The sequence below is a fragment of the Malus domestica genome, chromosome 05, assembly GCF_042453785.1.
Source record: "Malus domestica chromosome 05, GDT2T_hap1".
Taxonomy (NCBI): domain Eukaryota; kingdom Viridiplantae; phylum Streptophyta; class Magnoliopsida; order Rosales; family Rosaceae; genus Malus; species Malus domestica.
Window position 1 is genome coordinate 15,235,981 of NC_091665.1, and position 26,745 is coordinate 15,262,725.

Sequence of the window (26,745 nt, forward strand, 5' to 3'; positions counted from 1 at the left end):
TAAAGGCGTTGAGCTGGATTCTTACACGTATGGTTTGATTATTAGTGGCATGCGCAAGGAAAGAAGACTTGAGATACTCATCTCAGATTCATGAGTAGTAAGCTATGAGATATACCATGTACATACATTAGACTTGAATTTTGTTTGACTGTAAACGATGTATCATGCGTCCCCATAAAGAGTGTATTGTCATCAAGTTAATTTATAGCAGTAAAGTCTGTCATATGTGCTCAATAAATGCGTTTTGGAATTTCATTGTATCTAGATACTCTTTGTTGATGATCTTTATACATATCTGGGAGCAGCCACATCCTTTATTCCTTTTTCCTTTTCAATTCTACCTGGAACAGAAGGTTTGAAACTGCATTAAATTGCAATCACTATGTTAGTTTGGTTAGATTGTGAATTGTTCCTTTTTTCCGTTTTCCTGGGATAAATTGAAAACTGAAATGCAGGCCACTGCTATATCTTAGTCATAATCGAAGCCAACTTCTTGGTTCTTGCTGGTATTTGCTTAGATTTCACATGAGTAACGGTTTGAGGTACTGGTGCTTGATATAAATGTGTTCTATGCCCTAGTTAATCAAATCCGAAAATTTGATCTCTGTGAAACTTAAAACTGTTGTTCTTTTCTAGGTTCCGAGAAGTTCAACTTTTCGCTTGAGAGTTGAACTCAGAAGATGACCATCTTCCATGCACTCGTACAGTGGCAAGGTAATATCCCAGGAATCTTACAACTTTTACCTTCATTTTACAGTTCCTTAGTCGCATAAGGACCACAGGAATGAAGATATATTTTTAACTAGTGGGAACATCTTAATTGCCACACACACTATAATGAAAACCAATTCACTCTCCACTACTTGCAAATCGACTAATAAGCACTAACTTAAACTAATCAGCTTGGAATCTCAGTATACTGTAATTTTCGTGAGCTTGAAGTAACACCGTTAATTTTCTCATGGGGTGACACTTCCATGTCAGATATTAATTTTTGTTGTCGCACTAAGCCAAGTGTCGTTTTGTGAATTATTTTGTTTGTGGAAACACATGCATCATGCACCAAGTGCTTTTAATTAGTGTCCTCTGCCACTACTGTAGCTTCAAGTATTTAAGGTATGTTTGGAGATTATTGTGAATTAAGCTCTATCTGCTGCAGATCATGCACCGAAAACCCTGATCTGTGAAGATTAGCTTTCAGCGGGGACCTTTGTCGGACACATAGTACCCGGCTTTGCTCTCACCCTCCTTGATTTATGGCACACCGTCAACACTATCAGATCCTATTTTCTCAAAGGCCCTAATAACTTTACGATAAGGTTTTGGTACCCATTCAATTCCCCACTTTCGAAACTCAAACACTTGGAGCTCATTTTTATCTTATATTTCTCTGTATTGGCAATTCTGATGCAAGTTATAGACTTCCCTTTTCTTCAATTCTCTTTCAAGCTCCATAACTTGGAGCATGCAACCATGTTCCTCCACCTCATCGTATTTGCAGCCTTTATGCTTTGTGCTGAGTTGATTCATTCATTTCACACCCTATCCGGGTCGTTGGAATACTAGTAGCCTCTGTTTTTTGCCAAGAGCTTTTCCTACTCTATTTCCACTCAGCCGACCATGTTGGGCTTGAAGGGCATTACCACTGGTTGTTGCAGCTCATTGTGTTTGCTTCCGTCATGGCAGCTGTAACAGCAACTTGTTTCCGAACCAATCTTCCTGCAGCACTTGTTCTTTCGATTTCAGTTGTTTTTCAAGGTTGCTGGTTTATGAACATGGGATTCATGCTACGGGTTTCTAGGTTTGCTCCGAAGGGTTGCGCTGTCCATTTTGTTGAGGGTAACGGTGATAGCATGCTTGGAGCGGTAACTTGTGGGACAAGTAAGGCTGATTTTAGGGCACGAGCATTGGCAAACTTGCAATTTAGTTGGATACTTTGTGGGATTTTTGATATTCACAGGATGCACATGCCTGAAATTTGCAGGCAAATGCATTCCAAGGGAGGTGTCAATAGAGTATGAGCAACTCCAGAGTAGAGGAGCAGATGTCCCTATAGCCATAAATGATTTCAAGGAAGTACGTCCTTAGAAAACTTGGTAGTTATTTGGGGCAAGCCTTCCTTTCGGGAACATGATAAGTCGAGGGTTCGATCCCTTCCGATTTATAGTTATGTGATCAATAATTTGTTAAAATGAGGCTGGATCGAGGATCGTTTTGATATTTCTTTTACTGTAACAAATGCTTATCTAACAATTTTGCCTTTTAGATTGAACAAATCAAAGTAAGATGAAGGAACAAAAGCAAACAAAGGCTTGTATAATAGAACAATGGTGTGCTGAAATCATTTCCCATTGCTTATGGAGAAAACCGAAAAGGTGACGATGAACGCTCAAAGCAATTCCACCCCCTAAGACTTTGCGCCAGCACCCAGCGCATTTATCCACTCAAGTGAACAGTAATAGACCCCAATGAACAGTAATAGGCCAAAACATCTCCACCCCTAAAAAAATACGCTGGCATAAACGTTCTCCACCCCTACAAAATGCACTGGCACCCAACCCATTTAAAATTTTTTTAAATTTTTTATAAAAAATAAATAAATAAAATAGTTTTAATTTTGGATAAGATTTTTAACCAATCTCGTCACACCACGTGTCATTATCCGAACGTACTATTTTGTGAATAGATTTCCGCTAAGATTTGCAATCAATCCCGATGCGTCACGTGTCACTATCTGTTTACAATAATTTAGCCAAGATTACGATAAGATTTTCAACCAATCCCGAGGTGCCACGTGGCATTGTCCAGAATCTCATCCTTTCTTTTTTTTGTCCATATAAACCCTACATCTCTACATCCATCGTCACACCAAACTCAATCCTTCTTTAGCTTAGAATCCTTCTTCATCGTTTTCAAATATTGAGTTTTTTTTACAATGTCTTCTTCAAGGAGAGTGCATAAACAATTTGTGGAGCAACAGAAAAGATTGTTGGCACAACAAGAAGAATTGATCAATCTCGAGGAAGGTGGAGGTGGAGATGAGGCTTTCGCAATGGAGGAGGACTCAGATGATGACCATAGAAGGCAGAGGGCCTCACATTCCCGCCGTGTCATGGAAGTTGTGGGTCAAATAGCCAAACCCAGATGTGCCGCAAACTTCGATAGAAAAAGGGAAAGACGAGGTAAAGATCTCTTGGAAGATTATTTTATTCCCAATAGCGTATTCCTTGATCATGTTTTTAGATGTCATTTTAGAATGCAATGAAATTTGTTCAACAAAATCATGAGTGTTGTTTGCAACCATGTGTAAACACGGAAATTCCTGCGATGAACAAGACAAGAACATGTGTACAAAATAATATTTGTATTAATGATTTAGGGGTTACAATCTCTTCTACAAATTTAGCCTCTGATTCTATCTTTGTAATGGGTAGATTTGATGTTGTTGATCCAAAGGGCCTTCGGGGCTTGATCTTGGGATAAACAGTTGTGCGGATTTGTTGACGTCGTTGATCCAAAGGGCCGTCGGAGCTTGATATAGGGATGAACGAATGATGAATGATGGATGGCAAACTTGCAATTTAGTTGGATACTTTGTGGGATTTTTTATATTCACAGGATGCACAAGCCTGAAATTTGCAGGCAAATGCATTCCAAGGGAGCTGTCAATAGAGTATGAGCAACTCCAGAGTAGAGGAGCAGATGTCCCTATAGCCATAAATGATTTCAAGGAAGTACATCCTTAGAAAACTTGGTAGTTATTTGGGGCAAGCCTTCCTTTCGGGAACATGATAAGTCGAGGGTTCGATCCCTTCCGATTTATAGTTATGTGATCAATAATTTGTTAAAATGAGGTTGGATCGAGGATCGTTTTGATATTTCTTTTACTGTAACAAATGCTTATCTAACATTTTTGCCGTTTTGATATTTCTTTTACTGTAACAAATGCTTATCTAACATTTTTGCCTTTTAGATTGAACAAATCAAAGTAAGATGAAGGAACAAAAGCAAACAAAGGCTTGTATAATAGAACAATGGTGTGCTGAAATCATTTCCCATTGCTTATGGAGAAAACCGAAAAGGTGACGATGAACGCTCAAAGCAATTCCACCCCTAAGACTTTGCGCCAGCACTCAGCGCATTTATCCACTCAAGTAAACAGTAATAGACCCCAATGAACAGTAATAGGCCAAAACATCTCCACCCCTAAAAAAATGCACTGGCATAAACGTTCTCCACCCCTACAAAATGCGCTGGCACCCAGCCCATTTAAAATTTTTTTAAATTTTTTATAAAAAAATAAATAAATAAAATAGTTTTAATTTTGGATAAGATTTTTAACCAATCTCGTCACACCACGTGTCATTATCCGAACGTACTATTTTGTGAATAGATTTCCACTAAGATTTGCAACCAATCCCGATGCGCCACGTGTCACTATCTGTTTACAATAATTTAGCCAAGATTACAATAAGATTTTCAACCAATCCCGAGGTGCCACGTGGCATTGTCCAGAATCTCATCCTTTCTTTTTTTTTGTCCATATAAACCCTACATCTCTACATCCATCCTCACACCAAACTCAATCCTTCTTTTTAGCTTAGAATCCTTCTTCATCGTTTTCAAATCTTGAGTTTTTTTTACAATGTCTTCTTCAAGGAGAGTGCATAAACAATTTGTGGAGCAACAAAAAAGATTGTTGGCACAACAAGAAGAATTGATCAATCTCGAGGAAGGTGGAGGTGGAGATGAGGCTTTCGCAATGGAGGAGGACTCAGATGATGACCATAGAAGGCAGAGGGCCTCACATTCCCGCCGTGTCATAGAAGTTGTGGGTCAAATAGCCAAACCCAGACGTGCTGCAAACTTCGATAGAAAAAGGGAAAGATGAGGTAAAGATCTCTTGGAAGATTATTTTATTCCCAACAGCGTATTCCTTGATCATGTTTTTAGATGTCGTTTTAGAATGCAACGAAATTTGTTCCATAAAATCATGAGTGCTGTTTGCAACCATGATCCATATTTTGTGTAAAAAGATTATGCTTTTCGTGTTCTAGGTCTTCTTCCAGAGCAAAAAATTACGGCTGCCTTGTGAATGCTTGCATATGGAGCATCTGTAGATCAAGTGGATGAGATCGCAAGGATGGGAAAAACAACTGTTCTAAAGTCCCTAATGCGGTTTTGCTCTTCAATTGAAGCCCTGTACACCAATGAGTACCTCCGGAAACCCACGCCAAGGGACATGCGAAGGCTTCTGAGGAAGGGTGAGATGCGAGGCTTCCCTAGCATGATTGGAAGCATCGACTGAATGCACTAGACTTGGAAAAATTGTCCAAGTGCGTGGCAAGGAGGTTATGGCAACAGAAAATGAGCCAAAAGTATCATTTTGGAAGCGGTGGCTTCATTTGATACATGGATTTGGCATGCTTTTTTTTATGTTCCAGGAGCTCAAAATGACCTAAATGTCCTTGCTCAATCTCCAATGTTTGATGATCTGCTGCAAGGAAAATAGCAGAAATGCACATATTGGGTTAATGGCACTAAATACGACAGACCATTCTACCTTGCAGACGGTATTTACCTAAGGTGGGCTACGTTTGTCAAAACAACGCCACATCCACAAACTGAAAAAGAAAAACACTTCACAAAATGTCAAGAGGGGTGTAGGAAGGATATGGAACGTTGTTTTGGCATCCTGCAAGCTTGTTGGGCGATTGTCAGAGCTACAGCTAGAATGTTTGATGTCGAGGCTCTTTGATCCATCATGATGACGTGTATTATTCTCCATAACATGATTGTGGAAGATGAGTATGATTATGATGTTGTCGATGAATATATGAACAACTCAAGAACACGTATCTACTGTGCTCATGACCGGACCAAAGATCCCGTGCAACACGAGCCGTTGGAACGGGATGGATGTTACAATGAATTGATCGTCCAACGGTACACTGATGTGCAAGAGCCATACTGGCATGTAACCCGCCAGAATGACTTGATTGAGCACCAGTGGGGATTGCATGAAGGTGAAGATAAATAAAATGAGGCTTGTGGTTGAAGAATAAAGTGTTTTTTTTTTAAGTAATCTTATTTAGTGTGTTTTTTTTTTAAGTTTATATGGTGAGGTTATGTAATTTTATTTGGTGTTTTTTTTTAATTGGGTGAGTTTAATGTAATCTTATTTGGTGAGTTTATGTAATCTTATTTGATGTGTTTAAATAAAGTACAAAAAATAAATTTGAAATTGCATAAAGTTCTAAAAATAAATAAGAAATTACATAAAAAAATTAAATAAAGTTCTAAAAATAAATAAGAAATTACATAAAAATTACATAAGAAATTAAATAAAGTACTACAAAGAAATACGAAATTATACAAAGTCTGTGGAGCTAGGATATGTGGTGCTAGGACCTTCATTGCTAGGATTTCTGTAGCTAGAACCCCCTCGACTTGTTTTGGCATCTCTTGCACGCCTTCATTGCTAGGATGTCCAAAAATATTTTGAATTCGGAGATAGTCCTACTAGAGGCTTGTTCATAATGTCATGATCTGCTTGAGTCATCCTTTCTTCTTTAAGCATCTCATTTTCTCGATGAAGTGCTTCTCTAATCATCTCATTCTCTCAATTAACTATTTCTCTTTGTCTCTCAGCCGCCGCATCACTGGCCTTAGTAGCTGCTATTATTGATGCCATAGCAGCATCTTTTTCCTCATCTCTAGCCTTTTCCCGTGCTATGTTCAGTTCACCTTGGCGAGCAAGTTCTTCCATATATTTAGTGTAGTCACTTTTGGAAGAACTACCTTTTTGCTTTGATGCCTTTTTACCTTGAGGCCTGAGGGACTGACGAGTCGGTTGGGTCTCCGGCACTTGTTCAGGCGTCCCTTCCGTGTCTTCAAATGTGTTGGCTTCTTGTTTGGTTGTGTCTGCTTCTGGTGAACTATGTAGACCCATGCCGTGCATGACAACTTCTGGACCGGTTGCCACAATTTTGTATCTAGGGCAATCTTTGACAATTTGCCAACATTCCCATTTGTTGAATGATTTGTTTTGGTTCTTTGCATTGTAGAATGCTTGTGCTTATAGTGTCTATAAAAATGTGGGATGAGATAGTATTAAAAAATGCAGGTGAAATGCATAAAAATTACATAAGAAATTAAATAAATTAAAATATTGATGCGGGTGGAATGCATATAAATAAATAAAAATATTGTCACTTGATCTGCTAAACTTGTCCCACTACCCAGATTACCGAAAGCATGAGAAATGGCGTTTTTCCAACAAGTAAAGGATGCGTTGAGTTTTTTCCAACGACCTTGAAGACCTTGACTAGTTTTGGCGTCTTTTCCATGTACATCGCAAAACGCTTTTGTAATTTTACTCCACATTTCTCGCTTATCCATCTCATTACTCGTAATCGGGTCATGAGTAATGTGAACCCAACATTCACACAATGTAACATCTTCAATGAGCTTCCACGAAGTCTTTTTTTTTTCTCTCAAAGTGTAGAAAATATTGAAATGTAGAAAGTGTGGAAAGTGTAGAAAATATTGAAATGTGATGTAAGAAAGTGGAAGATGAGGGTTAGGTATTTATAGAAAAAAAATTAAATTTTTTTAAATTTTTCTGTATTTTTTAAATAAATTTTAATATTGTTAATTAATCTAGACCGTTGGATTTGAAAAATATTCCAATTCAACAGCCAACGAGCTGCCACGTGGCCAACAGTGGCGAAGCAACGTGAGGGCGAGGAGTGGCGACCGCCACTCCCCTCGCCGGAAAATAGGACTGGATTTCTGGGTCCGCCCCTCCTCTCGTCGGAAAATAAGGCCAGGAGCGTGTAGCCGCCCCTCTCGTTAGTCGGAAAACCTGTAAGAATGTTCTGCAACTTTTGTTGCTCCCATAGGCAGACACACGTTATGGAAAAAAGTGGGAAGTTGCCCATCCGGCTCTCGAAAAACCCCTTCACCGAAGCCCATTTTACCCACCCAGACTGCCTGAAACCACCCTGTGAGGAAGGGCAAAACCCGAGCAGCAATAGCGGCCAGGTCAAGAGGAGGAAGAAGAAGCAATATTATAAAACAAATCTTAGCAAACGATGTCGTTTGGCTGAGCACTTAAAGTGGATGATGACGTTTTATTCAAATAGAACAAATCCTTTGACATTTATGGCTCACACGTCATTTGAACCCAAGCATCTCTAATTAATTTTTCATTCTTTTATTTATTTATTTATGTTTTATTTGTTTTTTTTTTTTCCTTTTATGAACAAGGTATACTTATCTATTTTTTATATAAAACATTTATCATACTTATATAAAAATAATAACTATGCACATTGTTTGACTACTATAATACCTACAATTTGTAAGTGGTGTTTTGCATTAGTTGTTTAATTGATATAGAATTAGCGTAATATGCTTTTTATCTATTTTGTTTCTATTGTACAATTACGTAATGTACGTAACAATACTATAAAAAACAGTGTTTAAATCCTCCTTCAAATATTCCGGGTACAACGGATAGTCCTTATTTGAATATTTCCGGATAGTCTTTCTTCGAATATTTTAGTTACTCCAAATCCTCCTTCGAGTATTCCAGGTAGTTATGAACGATATTAATATTGTATATTATGTACAAAGATTTGGTTGTCTATATTTTTTATGAACCTTTTACTCTTTTAAATTTCGCCCCTCCTGCCGAAAATTCCTGGCTTCGCCACTGGTGGCCAACAATCATAATTCTGACCGTTGGGCCTTTTTTTGGGAGGGGGAACGTGGACCGTTGATTTGTGATCGGACAGTCCAATTTAAAAGTGAAATTCAAATTTTTTTTACAGTTGGAAATCCAATGGTCTAGAAAAACCAGCCGTTGGAAATCCAACAGCAAAGAGAGGGCCACGTCGCCATGATCCGGGTGATGGGGGAATCCGCTGACAGCGGGCCCCGCTGCCTGCATTCCTGTCTCCTACTCGCGCCTACGCGCAAGTGAAAGGCACGCGCCAGCCAAATAGGCCGGTCCCAAGGTCAGTCAAAAATGGGCTGGTCTGGAGACTGGCACAGGGTGGTGCCAGGTAAATTTGTGGACTGGAGTGGATTGACAGCCTCCCAGCCTGATTTTTTTACTAGGTGCTGGGCTATTCCACCTCCGGTGGAAATGCTCTCATGAATCCCGTGTTTGTGCAAGTGTGACAACTAGAGGGGATGTGAGTGAATGCGCGAATCATCAACCGACAAGCAAAAGCAATAAAGCTTCCAATCTGCGTGTTGTTGTGGCTGGCACTGCGTCTGCCTCCCTTATCCGAAAGAATATGACACATATGTCTTGCTTAATGCTTTATCTTTCTTCTTATTTCTCTCACTCATACTTTGAAGCATCGAAAAGGAACTGGTGGTGCTTTGTGCAGCAATGGCCAAGAATGCAAAAATAAAACCCCAAAAAATGTGATTCTTGTAAGAGTTCTGGCCATCAAGAAGCCGGTTGCCCTAGGAGGTCGAATGAGAAAGATTTAGAGACACTGAAAGAGAAACCGAAACTAAGGTTATAAAAGACGCTAAACGTTAGTCGGACGGTGAGTTACGGCCTAGCGCCTAGGTGGCTAGCGGGGCCCAAATTGGGGCCTAGGCGGACTAGGCGGATTTAAGTAAATTTATTATATATTTTATATATAAGTGCCTATTTACAGTTAATGACATATAAATTATAAAGTAGTAGAACATATTGAAAAGATAGGAACAAGCATATAATGAGTGTTCATCCAAGTATTCAACAAGTCTCTTACATTTTATTAAAAAATTAAAATGCAGAATGAAAGTTATTGATTTTCTGTCTAAGTGGGCGGGTTTAGGCGGACTAGGCGGACGCCTAAGCGAGTCTAGATGCATTTTCTTAATTTTCAAACGCCTAGAGACTAATCAAGGCGGTAGCCAACCGCTTAGCGCCTAGGTAGGACCAAAACTTCGTTAAACGGAGATTTTTAGAACAGTGACCGAAACAATAAGCAAAGGGAAATGTTATTAACATTCCATATATATAGAATGATTTATTAGCCGTATATATACATAGTCATGCCCTCCTCTCTAACGAAAACTTGGTCGAACCCTAGTTTCTGAAATGGTTTATTAGCCATTGCAATTATGTTTAACAGAGTGTGGCAGGCACAAATTAAGATGTGATTGTTGAGCACTCAATTCAATGTAATTCAAGAAACTGAAAATATTAGTCATTGCTACATAAAATCAAGTATTTTTTAAAGAGAGATGATACAGTGTTGATATAAGCAAACATAATCAAAGGCATCTGAAAATTCTCTTTATTACTCAGCCTCAGCCGCCTCCTCAACCGCTGCTTCAATCCGAAGAAGCACGAATCCGACTGCAACTCCGACGAGAGTGAGTCCATTGAGGATGGCAGCAATCTTAAAAATCTCACCAACAGCATTGCAGGTGGAAGACAGTGCACCACCACCACCACCACTGCCCCTTGATGGGGCTCTCAATGAGCTCACAACCCTAGCAAAGGACGGCTCAGTGCTCTGTGGAAGGCCAAGGGAGGCCACACTGCTCTGAGCTCTGAGTCCAGAGAAGGCATTGAGTCCTGTTATGTATGTCACATTGTTTGCTGATGAAGTCATCCTCCTTGATTTGGCCACTGTGGTGGCAGCAACCATTGCTGGAGAGACAGTGACTGAGGCTGTTGCCATTGCTATAACTTTCTGAAGAAGAAGAAACACAAATACTTAGACAAAGTTAAATGAAAAATGGATTGTTTTGGCGAGGAAATATGTTGTTTTTTGTTATGGGGTTTGTGGTTTGTACAAGTAGAGATGAAGGGAAACCAAATGGGGTGAGTTTTGTATGGAATGGGATGAGAGATGTTGAATGGATAAGGTGAGAGGGGATGGTTGGTGGACGAGCAGATTGGATGAGATTTTGGTTTCTAAAAAGAGAGATTGTGCTACTTTAAATGATAACCATGAAAAGATTGACTACGAGTTGTTTAATCAGGTAAATAAATGGATGTGGGAAGGTTTATTGGATTTGGGAATGGAAAATACTTGGCACATGTGTGTAAAAAGAAGAAGAATGTGCGGAAATTATTTTTCGATTTTTTATATGTGATAAGTCGTTCGGTTATAATAAAGTTGCTTAAATAAAAAAAAAGGAGTTAAGCATTTAATATATATTTTCAACTCATGTACTACTCATTAGATTTTGAAATGACATTATTTTTTATTGTCCATACATTTTATTTCTTTGAAAATGAAGTGACCGTCACCACCTACCACTCCAAACACGAACCTTACACCACCAGCACCACCATCACATCCACAACCATTGTTGCCGCCACCGCCACCACCATCCCCACTACTGGCACAATCGTTATACCCCACCATTGTCTCTACCACTACTATTGTCATAGCCGCCACACCTACTACCATGTCCATATTTGTTATTATATACAACTATATTCCTTTTACGTTAAAAAATTTCAACGCTTTTACACTCATTTTCATACTCACAATATTTTTTTTAAATACATTTACCTTATATGCTTTATTTTACAAATAATTACTTTTAAAGCACATCAAAAATAATTTTTAAAAAAAGCAGAACAATATCAAATTGGCCCTTAATTTTATATATTGCCTTCTTTTAGTTTGTACAATATAACGACAAAAAGAATAAAGGAGCATAGTGTGCTATGTCACCATGTTGGAATAATATGGGCCAAGCAATAACATACAAAGTAGAGCATACTGAATGGGCCATCTCCAATTAAACCCATAATAAACACTTCAACTAAAAGAAGGGTAGTGTTATGTACACACTAATTTTTACTTCGCACACAACCTTATCAATTTCTAGCAGTCAGACCTAATGAATTGAAGAAAATCAATGACCAAAATTAACAAGAGTGTGTGGGAGGTACAAATGAGTATGTGAATGGCACTATTCCTAAAAGAATAATTTCCCTACCACTTAGTACTATGGTCTAGTGGTATTCCTCTTCATTTGTAAGTGAGAGGCCTTAGGTTCGATTCTCGCCAAAGGCGAGTTTGAACCACATTATTGCTAGCCTATTGTGAGGCTAAGTCCACCCCCTTCCCCTTAGTGTAGATAATATTATTTGTTAGAAAAAAAAAGCATAATTTCCCCAATCACCCAAACCAAACCCCAATGAACCAAAACTAAATTGGAAATGTAATTAGTTTTGGAAAGATAAGTATCCTATTTTACAATACAAACGATATTGAGAAACTGGAAACTGAACGCAACTTAGTTGTAAGAAGTGAATACTTTTAATCACTTACTTGGGCTACAAATCTCTTGTTCTTTGACATTATTTTGGTCCGTAACAAAGATGGGAAAATATCAATGCAATTTAATTCCTCCTTTTGCACTTTAATTCCTCCTTTTGCACTTCTTCCTTTTTATTTTACCCCCTTTTTTTAATTATTTATTCAATCTAATGATTGAAAGAATAAAAGTAAATGTGAAAGGAGAAAAAGATGTGAAAATTATTTCTCAAAAGATGTGTAGGTATTCAATAAAAAGAAGCTTATTACAGAACTTATGAGAGATTGAAATTTAGAAAATTTATAACATGACATGGTTTTATGTATTGAATATGTTCTAAAAGTACAACCAAGTCGTTGTAGTATAGTGGTGATGCGAAAATTAACTTAACACACAAATTAAACCCTCTTTTTGACAATTGTAGTAAAGATGTAAGTAGGGATTGTTCTGAACCGGGGATTAGGAGGGATTGCTAATCTATTAAAACTGACCTTAAAACATAAAACTAGGCTTTAAAAACACTTAACTAGACTCAAATAACTCAAAACAAACTGAAAAGACTCAAAACTAACTAGAATGACTCAAAACAGCTTAAAACAACTAAATAGACTCAAACTAGACACTAGGAATGTCTTGGACGAAAATTGATTGAAACTTGACTCAAAACACTTAAAAACACAAACTAAGACATATTCTAACTAATTAGACACTCTAAAGTAAAGGTGATTGGGTTTTTGACGAATTTTAAGCAAACAAACAAATTGTAAAACTAAACAGATTGTAAAACGAATTTTGGAAAATAAGATGGTTGATGGATTAGCTAGAGGTCCATTCTTCACACATGACACACTTGTACATGAATCGATTTCCAATTGCTTTTCAATAAATTATGAAGCTCAACACCCCAGATTAACCGTGATGCACTAATTAACCCTTAGATTTTCCTTTACTCATTGAATTGGATGTGTTGATGCACAAAACCGGAGGTCCTGGAATAAAGTAAATCCGATCGTGAATCTGCAGAAATGTAAATAACACAAGATGTATCGTGGTTCACCCCAAGGTTTGGGCTACGTCCTCACTGATATTGTATTTCTGAGAGGATTGTGAGGGAGAAAGCCTATGCAATATGAGAGGGGATGTGAGAGGGTGAGAGGGCTTCAGGCCTAAGAGTTGGCCTCTGAGGGTGAGAGTGAAGCCTTTTCAATGAGGAGAATGAGGGGTCCTTTTATAGAATAAGGGCTCCTCACTTATTACATATTTGCCCCTTCCCTTATTACATAATTACATTTAAGTCCCCCAAGTATTTATACGAGGTCTAAATACGGAGGCCCTAAGTATGGTATAAACAGTAGTCCCCCAAGTCTTCAGTCAAGAGAGTCTTTTGGCTGGAGACTTGAAATTCAGTCCATGTGTGGGCCGAAGTAACTAGATGTCGTCTAGAACTGATGCTCGATATGAGGCGATGCTCAATCTGAAATGATACTCAACTAGAAGTAGCACATGTTGCGAGGCTGCTCTGCTTGTGGCTTATGTTGCCTTGGTTGGCTCGGCTTGTGGCATTGGAGGTGAGGGAGTCCCTTTTATAGAATAAGGGCTCGCTCCTCAATACATAAATAATGGGCTAGAGTTTATGCTCGCGGCGAGGCAGTTGCTCAGCAGGCGGCGATGCTCTCTATTGATGGTCCCTTTTATAGAATAAGGGCTCACTTCTCAATACATAAGTGATGGGTTAGGAGTGATACTCGCGGCGAGGCGGTTGCTCAGTAGGTGGCGATGCTCTCTAATGATGGTGAGGGAGTCCCTTTTATAGAATAAGGGCTCGCTCCTCAATACATAAGTGATGGGTTAGAGTTGGTGCTCGAGGCGAGGCGGTTGCTCAGTTGGCGGCGATGCTCTCTAATGATGCTGAGAGAGTCCATTTTATAGAATAAGGGCTCACACCTCAATACATAAGTGATGGGTTAGAGTTGATGCTCGCGGCGAGGCGGTTGCTCAGTTGGCGGCGATGCTCTCTAATGAAGGTGAGGGAGTCCCTTTTATAAAATAAGGGCTTGCTCCTCCGTACATGAATAATGGGTGTTCTCTAATGAAAGTGAGGGATTACTCATATCAATCATACATAAACATTCATGAGCATCATTCATGTCAACTTCATGAGCATCACTCATGTCAACATTCATGAGCATCACTCATGTCAACATCCATGAGCATCACTCATGTCATTCAACATAAACATTCATGAGCATCACTCATGTCAATCAGCTTCAAAAGCTTCATTTATAGAGCTCTAGCTTCAAAAGCTTCATTGACAAAAGCTTTAGCTTCAAAAGCTTCATTCACAGAGCTCCAGCTTCAAAAGCTTCATTTACAAAAGCTGTAGCTTTAAAAGCTTTATTCACAGAGCTCCACCAGGTCCGGGTAGAGCTCGGCTAGCTTTAAACGTCATCGTCTCGTCGTAACTAAACCCAACTACCATGTACTCATTCACGATTGGAATTGAGGTACATGTGGCTGGGCTTGGACGGGTTCTCAGATTCCAAGAAGAGAAGCTGCGCGACGATGACGTGAGAGGTGTCATCGTTGATGGGGCCGTTGGTGCAGATGATCTGCTCCTTGAGGAGGCGAGAGAAAATGTCGTACGCGTGTTCCCCTTGGGATGAGTGCTCAATGACCATCAGAATCAAGTTGTAGTTACGCAGAGATGAGGGCCATGGCCTACTGCTTGCCAGAGGCTTCGCATTAGGCCTTTCATCGTGAGAGAAAACGAGGAGAAGGACTCGCAGGTGAGGGATAGGGTTTATGGGTTCTTGGGTTTTGCAGATTCATGGCGAAGGTGAAAAATTGAGAGAGAACCAACATAGTTTTTCGTGTCATTTCCCACAGACGGCGCCAAATGTTGATGCACAAAATCGGAGTTCTTGGAACAACAAAAATCCAACCGTGAATCTGCAGAAATGTAAATAACACAAGATGTATTGTGGTTCACCCCAAGGTTTGAGCTACGTCCACACTGATATTGTGTTTCTCTGAGAAGTGAGGGGGAGAGCTTCTGAGTGTGAGAGAACTCTTCCCATGGCCTAAGAAATGGCCTTCCTTAATGAGGAGGGTGAGGGGTCCTTTTATAGAATAAGGGCTCCTTACTTATTACATATTTGCCCATTCCCTTATTACATAATTACATTTAAGTCCCCCGAGTATTTATACGAGGTCTAAATACGGAGGCCCTAAGTATGGTATAAATAGGATGAATGCATGCGACAACCCAAATCATTCTCCAAAAGTCCCTTACATGAATGCATAATAGAGATACAATCAGAGATCATTACGTTCCATGAAAATCATAAGTGTTGACGAGACATTTGTAACTATAAATGCATGATACGTTTGCCAAGAATTCAATTAACGCGATTGTGACTAGCAACCTTCACTATTCATGAATATAAATTTGTAACGATTAGGCGAAACTCATTTATATTCTAGCATCAAATTCATGCATGAAAACTAAGTATGCATCCTTAATCAACATACAAGAATCAGTTTTGAAGAAAACAGTTAATTAAATTGCATTCACAACTTATCAAATCACAATTTGAAGAAATCAATTCATATCTCAAGGATGTTCATGGCTTCGAACTTCCCTCTAGCTAAAACGAGCTCCTCATGTTCACAAAACAAAGATAATTAAACTTAAACATTGAAAACAAAGAATGAAAACACCTAAAATCGCTCCAGCAATCCAATCTTGAATGGCAAGCACGTCCAAGGGTCATCCTTCTTCTTCTTTGCTGCGGCACAAGGTGTGGGATGATGGATGAGTGGTAAATTATGGTGATGGATGGATATAGGTGAGTTATGGTGAAGGGTGGATGGGTGGATGGGTGGATGGGTGGATGGAATGGCTGACGAGAAGAGAAAAGACCCCTAAAGGGTGCGGCAATATGTTATTTATAGGGCTAGGGTACTCAGAAAATAATAGGAAAGGTTTAGAACTTAGCTAATTTATCCTACAAGAATTAAAAGTCAAAAATTAAAGAGAAAAGGAAAGGGATATGCGGCAAGAAAAGGGAAAGGCATTTAATTGTTAGAATTTAAGAGAGAAAAGGGAAAAAGGTGCGGCTGGGTTTAGGAAAGAAAGGGAATGTGTTTTTAAGACATAAAATAGGAAAGGGGAGAGTCCCCTTATGCGGCAAGAGATGAAAAGGAAAGGGAAAGATGTAATTAAGTGTCCTAACATATTTAGGACACTCTTTTGCAGCTGGAACCTTGATAAATTAAGATTAGGAAAGGTCAAAACCAAAGTAGGAAACCTTGGTTAACATTCCTTCTTTGAGTAGGAATCCTTATTCTTCTAGGAATCCTCATTCTTCTAGGAATCCTTCTTCAACTAGGAATCATTCTTCAATTAGGAATCCTTGCATCTTTAGGTCTTCAATTTCGTCCATACCCTTTGCTCCAAGCCTATGCTATCCATTACATGCCCAAAACTGCTCCAAAAGACTCCAAAATGCATTTTTTTACCACATTAACCCTTTGGACTTACAAACATACGAAAATAGCTTAAAATACTAAAATAACTAAGAACTAACAACATAAATGCAAGAAAACAAGCTAATTAAGTTGCATAAATATGTTCCTATATCAAGTGGTAAGTATTCCCACCTGTCACCCGGGTGACTCAGGTTTGATCCCTGGCAACGGCTGAATCCTCATGAAGAAATGCATGGAACTTTGTGAAAGACTGAGTCGTGAATCCTCTTCCAATTCAAACTCTTTAATTTGTATACTTGGTCAGCGGTTCTGATTGGCTAGCTTTTCTGTTATTATTATTTGATTTTTCGAAGTTGTAGTAATCAGTTTCAACTGTGTGTTCAGGTGATAGTTTGTTGTTTTTGAATTATACCTTGTAAATAGGATTTTGAAAGTCCTTATGTAATCTGAAGTTGATTATAAATAGATTGCACCCTACGTTGTTGAGGGTATGCAATACAGTGAAGAAAAACCTTGTGCGATATTTACTTTCCTGGAAAACCAGTTTACTGGAAACCTAGTTCTCTACAAATCCTAGTTCTTTACTTTGGAGCTGGTTACTATTTGTAATCGCAAAAGGTAGAATTCCTCAAAAGAAATGCATGGAACTTTGCAGCTGGTTACTTATTTGTAATCGCAGAAGGTAGAATTCGTATTATCTTCGACAAATATCGGCCACCGGAAGTTTTTTGAACAAACTTATCCGAGACTTTTGGAGACCGACAATTGAAACTTGAGTTATCAAAGTTTATTATTTCTGTTACTAAGTCTAAAAGGGCAATAGCACAGCAATTAGGAACCCTTACGGACCTCATCTACGTGCTTTCTCCAAACACCAAAAGAATGAGGACAATTGGGCGCATGCACTCGATTGATCCTAGCATTTTGTATTCGGTCATGCATTTTCATGAACTTATTAGGCTAGCATTTTCTATATGGTTTTTTTAGGGGCGGAACCAGAATCCAACTTGCGTATTGTAACTTGCAGCTGATAAATTTCAACAACTTGACGTATTGTAACTTGCAGAACAATTAACATGTCTATGTATGTGTACTCAATTATTATTAGTTCAAAATACACAAAAATGTTCCCTCCAAATCTAGGTCACCCCATGCCCTAAACCATAAACCTTGCATAACCCCTTTCAAAGTTTTTCTTGGAATGAATACAATTTTTTTGAAGAAAATTTCTTTAATACTACATAGCATTGAATGAAACGGAAAATTTTTTTGATTTATAATTATAAATCAAATTTAGCTAAAACACCTGTTGCTTTGAAGCCATCCCTATTTTTAAACAACGTCCTATGTCTAAAAGAGGACTCCATGTGAAGTATATTTATGTCCAGGCTTGAAGTTTTCTATTTATCAACTTTCCAAAGCGGATTGATGTCTACATCTTATTCAAATAAAGAATGTAAAAATATTCTTTGACAAAAAAAAATGTAAAAATATTAAGGACCTGTTTGGTATGCAATTTGAATCCAGTTTTTGAACAAAAAAAACAGTATTTGGGTCTCAAGTCAATTATTCATTTTACAAAATTTGGTTTGTAAATTTAGTCTCTCAAGTATTACCCTTTTAAAAAGGTGAACTCAAAACCAACTTAAAAAATTTAACTTATTTGTGAAAAACACAAAAAGTCAGTTTTTAATTTTAATTATCTCTCATCTTCGTTTTCTATCTTATCTCTTCATTTTTTATTCTCTCTCTCCTCCCTCCCTCCCTCACCTCTCTCTTCCTATGTGTTATGATTTTTTTTTTCTCTCTAATGTGATATATAATAGCACACAAACTTAAACCATCTTTTTGATGGTTGTAGTATGTGTAAGTAGGGATCATTATAGGCCAGGATTAGGAGGGATGCTAATCTACACAAATTAAACTCTAAATCACTAAACTAGACTCAAAAACATAAAACTAAACTTAAACTACTCAAAATAAGCTACACACAAACTAAGTTAAATTGACTCAAAACAGGAACTAAAGGGTGATTTGGACGAATTCTAAACTTAACTTGACTCAAAATACCAAAGGGGGGTTATTTTGACGAATTTAAGACTAAAACTAAGTAACTTGCAGAAAACAAACTAATTGATACGAAATTGGGGTGAATGAAGGGGGTGAAAGGCTAGCTAGAGGGTCCTTCTCCACACATGACACATATGCACACAAATTGATTTCTAGTTATTCTTCTTATAAACCATGAATGACAATGCCCCAAGTTAACCGTGAACTGCACAACTTAACCATCAGATTTTCTTAAATTCATTGAATTGGACTCAGCGACGCAACCAAATTATTCTTATCAAGTTCCCTACATGAACTGCATAATAGAGATACATATCAAAGATCATTAAGTTCTATGAAAATCATAAGCATTGACATGACATTCGTAACTATGAACTGCATGATACTCCTGCTAGGAATTTACTTAACACGATCGTGACTAGCAACCTCCACTACTTATAAATATAAGTTCATAACTATTAGGTGAAACTCCCTTATATTTTAGCATCAAATCCCTGCATGCAAACTAAGTATGCATCCTCAATCAACACACAAGAATAAGTTATCAATCAAACAAATAAGTAAATTGCATTCACGATTTATGAAACAATAACTAGATCTAATCAATTCATATCACACATATGTTCATGGCTTTGAATTCTCCTCTAGCTAAAACGAATTTAGTTCCACATGTTTGCAATTAAACAAAGACAATTAAAATTAAACATTGAAAACAAAAGATAGAATACACCTAGAAACGCTCCAACAATCCAAAGGTCTTGAATGGTAGGCACGGCTCTAAGCTTCTTCTTCTCCTTCCTTCCTTGTAAAGCTGCGGCACAATTGTGTATTTTTCTGATTTTAGGCTCTTATGTGTGTGGTTCTCTGAATGGTGCGGCACAAGTGTATTTATAGGGCAGATACACGGCATTGTTTGTGGAGGAAAATGATTAGTTCTTAGCATTGTTGTAGGACTCCTAGAAATCAAATAAGAGGTGGTTTAATATGATAAGGAATCCCCCTTGCAGCTGGAATTTAGGTAGAATAGGATTAGGATAAGGTTAGGATAAGATAAGGTTTTGGATAATGTTGGATAAGATAAGGTTGGTTAAGATAATGTTCTTTCTTTTTAGTTGATTCCTTATCTTTCAAGTCTTGACTTAATTTATCCATATTTGTAGCACATTCCTAGCCTCTTTTGATCTTCAAAAATGTCCATCCACCTTGCTCCATGCATATGCTATCTATTCTTGGCCCAAAATTGCTCCAAATTGCACTTTCTTGCCAACTTTGTCATTTGAACCTGAAAACACACGAAAATAGCTTAAAGCACTCTAACAAGCAGAAACTAACTCACTAAATGCAAAGAAACAAGCTAACTAAGTCATATAAATATGCTCCTATCACTCTCCTTTCTCATCCGATCATTTCCTTTTCTCTCTTCTCTCTTCCAATTTATTATGATTTTTCACTCTCTTGTTCCCTTGTCTTCTCTCTCTTTCGATCATTTCCCTCAGCTTTCTATGTCTTTGTCCCCTATCTCTCATTTTCTTTCCATTCTCCCTCTTCTCTTTCCCTTTCTTATTTCTTCAATTATTAAGATTTAAAAATAATTTTGAATTTCATACCAAATAAGTTTTAGGCTATCACTAGGCATAAAGTTGGATGACTGGGCATAGGTTAAGGTAGTTTAGGCTATTCTTAATTGACATGACATGTACACATCATTTGTCACAGTCATACACAAAATAGTACAAAAATGTAGTCTCCCTAATATTTTCCTCACTTGTATAAAGAAAAAGTGATCATCCGGAAAAGAAATCACATTTCTTTGACAAAAAAAATAAAAAAAGAAATCACATCCAATGGCAAAGATGGTGTTGATTTGGTTTGTTTATTTTCTTTTTGCCAAATACCAACCCATGAATTGGAAAGTCATCAACTACTTCCCTTGATCTCTAATGAGACATTGGAAAAAGTTGCCACCAAATAAAACTGAGCCGAAAGTGATAATATAGTGAGGCTTCTTTTTTTCTTTTTCCTTTTTTCTTTCAAGTCTTTGGGTCACTGAGAGAATAGTGAGACTGTAAAGTGATGCACAGCCCAATAAGACTTCGATTAAAATATAAAAAAGATAGCGAAAAGATGGTGATAAAAGAGAATCTGAATTCTATTTTTTTGACCATTTTTCCAAACCCTAATTGGATTATGCTTAAATTCTCTTCTTAATACCATTTGTGGATGGAATTGATAGAATATTATATGTTATAACCTTCAATGAGGATAAAGGCAATGCCATGCCCACTTGCACATCTACCTTGTACCAATAATTCATTTTTAATACTGAACAAATTTAGTAAATGAAAGACGGAAGACATAACTGAAACTATATATTGGTTGCACGGGAAAATTTCTCATAGGGTAAGCCAGTTGGCCAGACACTCAAATTCGAACCATTCTCTCCATAAAACACAGAGAGTAATGTCAAACGAAGATCGTTGAATTTCTTTTAACAGTTTTCTTGTATCAGAATGGGTGGAAATCAGCTTGCTTGACCAAATTTAAAAAGTAAAAATCAGAAACAGAATTTAGAACTCGCAAAATTAATAACATCTGCAGGCTAGACCTAGCATTCATGTCGTGTTTTCCGTATTCGTATCATTTTCGTGTCATACTCGATATCTTAACAGGTCAGGTCGTGTAACACCCGTTAAAATAAACGGGTAAAATGACCCGATCCGAAATCGACCTGATAATATTAACAGGTAATATGACCCGAACCGTTACCCGTTAAGGAAAATATATTTTAAACCAATAAATAATCAAATGAAAAATATAATACTAAATAAGTATATACATACCATATTATCACATCCAAAACATAAAAACACATTTTTCTTTTAAGTATATTTTCACTTACTTAAAGTCTTTAATAGTTTTTTAATTAATGTAGAAGTGTAAAAAAATATAAAAAATATATATATAAACACTCATAATGACAATCTTTACAGTTTTCATGAAGAGCTTAACTTCGAAATTTGCCACTATAATCATATAAATCATAGATCAAAATTTAACCGTTGATTGTTGTTTACATTTACGCTTCATTGTTCTCTTCAAATTTTGTTTTTTCAGATTTTCTTTTTTGAAAACTTGATCTATTAGAGGATGCAGGAAGATGAACGGTTTGGATCGTTGATATTATATTCAAAGTTTTACAGTTAGTGAAAATATTGCTTAATGTTTATAAAGTTTCTACAAATTATATGACATCGATTCATATTTCAGCTAACCGTAAATATCGAAACGTAATATCAAAGATCTGAACCGTTCATCTAGTTGTAAAGTTTGTTACTATGAGTGATTGTATATATTGTTTTTTTACATTTTTTACACTTCTACAATAATTATTATTAATTTTGCCCTCAAATAAAAAACATTATTCATGAAGGTTTGGAGGATTTTAAAAATTTAAACGATAATGTAAGTGCAACCATTATCTACTTGTGAAGGAATAATGATGAATCACGAGTGTTTATATATTCTTTCACATTTTTCATACTTATATGTATGTCTTCTTAGTTCTTGTCTATACAAATACTATATTAGTTAATTTTAATTTTGGACAACAACATGTTAAGTAAAACTTATCCTAGTAATGATAATAAAGAACTCTCATAATAAAAATAAATAATGACCAAAACTTTTTTTAAAAACTTATATAGAATAATAATACAAAACTATATATTTAATATAGAATATATTGTATATATTAATATGGTTATTGTATTTTATAATAAATCTTTTAATAATTAAACTTTAAAATTATCAAAATAAATTTTTTCTTAAAGGGTCGAAACGTGTTACCCACGTGTATACCCGATAAGAACCCATTATTAACGGGTTCTTAACGGGTCATCCGATAATGACCCGTTAAGTTATTGTGTTGACCCGAAACCCGTTATTTTCGTGTCGTGTCAAAAACTGCCAGGTCTACTGCAGGCAGCATCTTAATCCAGTCTTTGCTCTAACAATGATTAAGAGATGTATAGAAATATGAAGCAATAACAGAGGAAAATGGAGACAATTAACATCACAGTATTCAACAATCTATTTACAGTGCTAGTCAAGACCCGAAAATTTGTATTTAAACTCCTACACAACGAAAAAAAGTTCCACTAAGTCATCCTGAAAAGTTTTGAGTACTAGATCGAAATAGATCTAAACACTTCCACATGAACAAATCAGACCACTACCCAAAGAGAAAAGAGATTCTTCGATACAGTTTAGACATTCAAATTTACCAGCCACGTACCCACTAATTTCTATTCGGTTTAGCTGGGGTGAGATTTTGCAGTTGAGGCTGGTTCACAAATCCTGCATCTTCAAGGACGCGAAATACAGTAACTTTCAGCACAATGTCCTTCATTTTGAGCAACTCAAAGACACAAACGTCCCCCTCCCCCAGATTGTTATCCATCGTAAACTCATACCATCCCTGGCTTAATTTTGCTCTACCTCCTCTATAAAGGCATCGGACTGACCATTGTCTGCCATCAGCGGACTGAAGTTTGATAAATCCTGAAACCCCATTTAAATTCTTTTCGGCAAAGCAGGATGGCAAATACTGCATGAGCAAAAAGGGAATTTTAAGCCAAGATGTAACAAGTTAAATCAACAAGCAGAAGCAGTGTATCACATCATATTGAAGACTCACCATTATACAACCCCTATATAGGTAGGATGGTCGAAGGACTACCCTACAGAAAGGATTAACTGGCTCAAATGTTTTGGCCGCATTAATAGCCCTTTCTCTTTCTTCGGCTGTCACGGTTCTCTTCCTTGCAGACGCACTTTCATAAAATCGAAAGCGAATTTCCACTTCTTTTTCGTGTTGAGAAGAAGACTCCTCCACATCTGCACTCTCATAGAATTAATAAGGAGATTTGCATTTCCCATCAACGAAAAAGGACAAACAGTACGAGTTCAGAGATCTTACTAGGATTAACCTTCCGCTTTTTTCTCACAGTCTTCTTTATGCTTCGTATGTCTTCACCTGGACTACGCAATTTGACTTCATCCACTGTCTTTTTAAGCTCTGTTACATTAAATTGAACACCAATATCTCGAGTAGATTCATTACCTGCTTGTAGATCATCACCCTTCGATAGATGCAGGTTCCCAGCATCACTCCAGTTCACGCAATTCTTAGGTTTGGAACCATTAAACAAATTCTGCAGCGATGGAGGAGTACAATTTTTCCCAGGAGTCAGTTGATTTGCAGAGTCACCAAAGCACTTGTCTTTCAAAGAATCGGTAACAATGGATGTAGGGGACGAACCCAAGATTTCAACAGAGTCATCATCTTCCATCTCTTCAAATACTTGATACCGGTAAACAGAACCTCCAGTACTACTGAGAGCGTTAGGTTGATAGTTAATCTCAGCAGTTTTCAAATTAAATATATGGACAGTGAAAGATGAACGCCCTTCATGTCTGAATGTTAAAAAGTATCCAACACGGATTGAATAATGTTCAATGAAATCCTGCCAACCACTGTGAAACCAAAACTTGTTGTCAACCTTCTTTACTCCCACATGCCAAACATGACCGTCAGGAACAGTGAGCGTAGCAATGGTAGATAGCTCGTTTCTGAATTTCTGGACAAAACTTTCCGGGATCCTCTACAATTACAAAATCAAGTTATAGCTAGGATAAAACGGCAACCGTGCAAAGTTGTATATGAACCCTTGCCTTTTTTTTTTTTAATTTATAATATGCTATATCAGTGTGCAAATTTGCATAAACAGATAAACATGACATAAAAAGTGCAGATATGTAACATACAATGATAATATCACATTTATTAAATCGGAAAAAATGCTAGCAAAGTAAAAACATAATATTCAATGTAAAAATGATTTTTTACAAAATTGTACAAGTCATATTTCAAGTTTCAGGTCCAAGAAAGTGATTCTTAAACCAATCAGATAATTATATGAACATAACTTATGTTATTTGTATGAAACAAATCTCATGTCGTTTCAGAGGCCTTCCAATGGAATGAAGTCTGTCAGCCATGAAAAAAATTCGGAGACAAAAGTGACCAGAAAAGAAAGGCAGAAGTGAGTATTAAGAAGCGGATCACTTTTTGATACAAGCCAAAACAATCAGACTGGAGAGACTAGAAATGGAGTAAGGTGAACACTATTACCACAATTTGGGGAATGAATTATACCTATGAAATCTGGTGGACAACTTCTTTATTTGCTAAGAATTCATAAATTCAAAGTTGCTAACGTACAGTTGCAACTTTTCTGACGGATAGTCGAGCGCTACACCTCTATTTTTGTTTCTTCAACGAGTAGCAGAAGGGTCGTACCCAGTGCACAAGGCTTCCGCTTTAGGCAGGGTCTAGGAGAGGTGAATGTCAGCTAGCCTTACCCCCATTTATGGAGAGGCTGCTCCCAAGTCTCGAACCCGAGACCTACCGCTCATGGGCGAAGGCACTTGCCATCACACCAAGTGCGACCTCTCTTCAACGAGTAGCAGAGATTAAGAAAAATAGTTGAAATCTCAAGTGATTTTCGTTACTAACTAGATTATCATTATAGTCCAAATAATTTGTATCTAGTTAGACACTTATATGCGCAAGACTCGCTCTACCCCGATAAAATTCCTACCAGGAATAGACCCATCTATCATATATCATCAATTGTTGCCAGAAGATTTTCGGGGTTTCAACTTAGAATAACTTTCCATCTATCTAAACGGAGCAGAACCGATATCAAATTTCATATTTTCACTCCAGTAACACATAAAGTTAGCAGCCATACAAAGCCATTCTACTGAGCTGGGTTTTCATTACCTTCCTAACATCATGAAGGAAATTTAAAATAATTTAAAATAAAACTAAAACTTTGTTTAAATAGAATTCAACTATGTAACGAAACAAGTTCCTCGGATTTGTCGAACAACCTGCGACGAAAATTTAAAGAAAATATCTAAACAACCTTGAATTACCATACAACCAAACCAAAGTTTAACCCTTTATGTTTTTACCCACCCACCCAAAAGAAATACAGACAAGACACAGTATTTGAAGGGTTTTTTCCTCTCTTAAGTGGGTCTGCAAAATCCTCCAGAAACAGAAGAAAAATTCCTAATTTTCCATTTGAGTTCCACACGCACCCCAAATTTCTCAGTAAACCAAAAAAAAAAAAAAAAAAAAAAAAAAACCCCAAACAGCTGAGCACACAATTAAGAACAAAAGCAAAAACCCACAATTAAAAAGCAAACTATGAAGAGAGTAAGAGAATGTACCAGCTGTTTGGCTTGGAGAGTAGAAGACACAATCAGCTTGTGAAAATAAGGGGGCCTCATTTCAGTGTTTTTTTTTTGTTTTTTGGGTTTTTGGTAGCAGGAAGGTTTTTTTTTTTTTTTTTTTTGGGTGGGTGGGTGGGGGGTTGGTTGTGGTGGTTTTGGGGGGAGGAGAAGGCTGTTGTGTGAATCTGTGTGTCCTTTGTTTTCAGATCTGAGTATTAACCCTACACAGAACCCACAGGCCTACTACACAAAAGCACTTCTCCAGAAACAGGTTTCAGGAGTCAAACTTTCGTTTTCCAAAAGCAAAGAAAAACCTGTGCAGATACACATCTGCTACTTGACCTAAAAGTTGAAAGAGTCCAAGCTGGGTCCATGTCCATCACCTGCCTCAGTCCATTTGTGTACGGGTCGGGTTCCACACAAACAAGTCAACAATTGAGCACGGGATTGTTATGCTTTTTTTTAAAAATTATTTCTGCTGTGCTTTAAGAATAATTAACTGTAAAATAAAGATGATGAACGTTTAGGTAACTAAATTTTAAAAGTGTTGTGAGTATAAAAAACAAAATAAAAGCATTTGGT

General features: G+C 37.3%; 3 protein-coding genes across 4 annotated transcripts; 1 reads left to right on the forward strand and 2 right to left on the reverse strand.

Moving 5' to 3' along the window:
* Positions 1-693: 693 nt before the first annotated feature.
* LOC103431758 (uncharacterized) lies at positions 694-2,303 on the forward strand. Its single transcript, XM_008369929.4, is given in 4 exon segments — positions 694-714; positions 1,195-1,549; positions 1,552-1,946; positions 1,948-2,303. Coding segments are annotated over 4 exon segments (912 nt in total). The 3' UTR covers positions 2,089-2,303.
* Positions 2,304-10,195: 7,892 nt separating this feature from the next.
* On the reverse strand, positions 10,196-10,997 carry LOC103418930 (uncharacterized). The gene has a single exon (XM_008357051.4). The coding sequence runs from the start codon at positions 10,698-10,700 to the stop codon at positions 10,314-10,316; it is 387 nt and encodes a 128-aa protein (XP_008355273.1). The 5' UTR covers positions 10,701-10,997; the 3' UTR covers positions 10,196-10,313.
* An 11,905-nt stretch (positions 10,998-22,902) lies between these two features.
* On the reverse strand, positions 22,903-26,502 carry LOC103425803 (B3 domain-containing transcription factor VRN1-like). 2 transcript variants are annotated; one of them, XM_008363914.4, is made up of 5 exons: positions 26,161-26,497; positions 23,981-24,521; positions 23,837-23,893; positions 23,555-23,754; positions 22,903-23,464 (listed from the first exon to the last, which is right to left on the reverse strand). In XM_008363914.4, exons 1-5 carry the CDS (start codon positions 26,218-26,220, stop codon positions 23,156-23,158), a joined length of 1,167 nt encoding a protein of 388 aa, XP_008362136.1. In that variant the 5' UTR covers positions 26,221-26,497; the 3' UTR covers positions 22,903-23,155. The 2 variants fall into 2 exon arrangements, with proteins under 2 accessions (XP_008362136.1, XP_008362130.1); XM_008363908.4 differs by having other exon boundaries at positions 23,837-24,521; positions 26,161-26,502.
* Between the last annotated feature and the right edge of the window lie 243 nt (positions 26,503-26,745).

What these genes read in the sequence shown, in the direction of transcription:
- LOC103425803 (XM_008363908.4), bottom strand. Translation starts at nt 26,220, where the DNA reads ATGAGGCCCCCTTATTTTCACAAGCTGATTGTGTCTTCTACTCTCCAA. An exon ending in AAAGCGGAAGGTTAATCCTA is followed by an intron (nt 23,755 to 23,836) that starts GTAAGATCTCTG and finishes ATGAGAGTGCAG; the next exon opens with ATGTGGAGGAGTCTTCTTCT. An exon ending in TATATAGGGGTTGTATAATG is followed by an intron (nt 23,465 to 23,554) that starts GTGAGTCTTCAA and finishes TTGCTCATGCAG; the next exon opens with TATTTGCCATCCTGCTTTGC.
- LOC103418930 (XM_008357051.4), bottom strand. Translation starts at nt 10,700, where the DNA reads ATGGCAACAGCCTCAGTCACTGTCTCTCCAGCAATGGTTGCTGCCACC.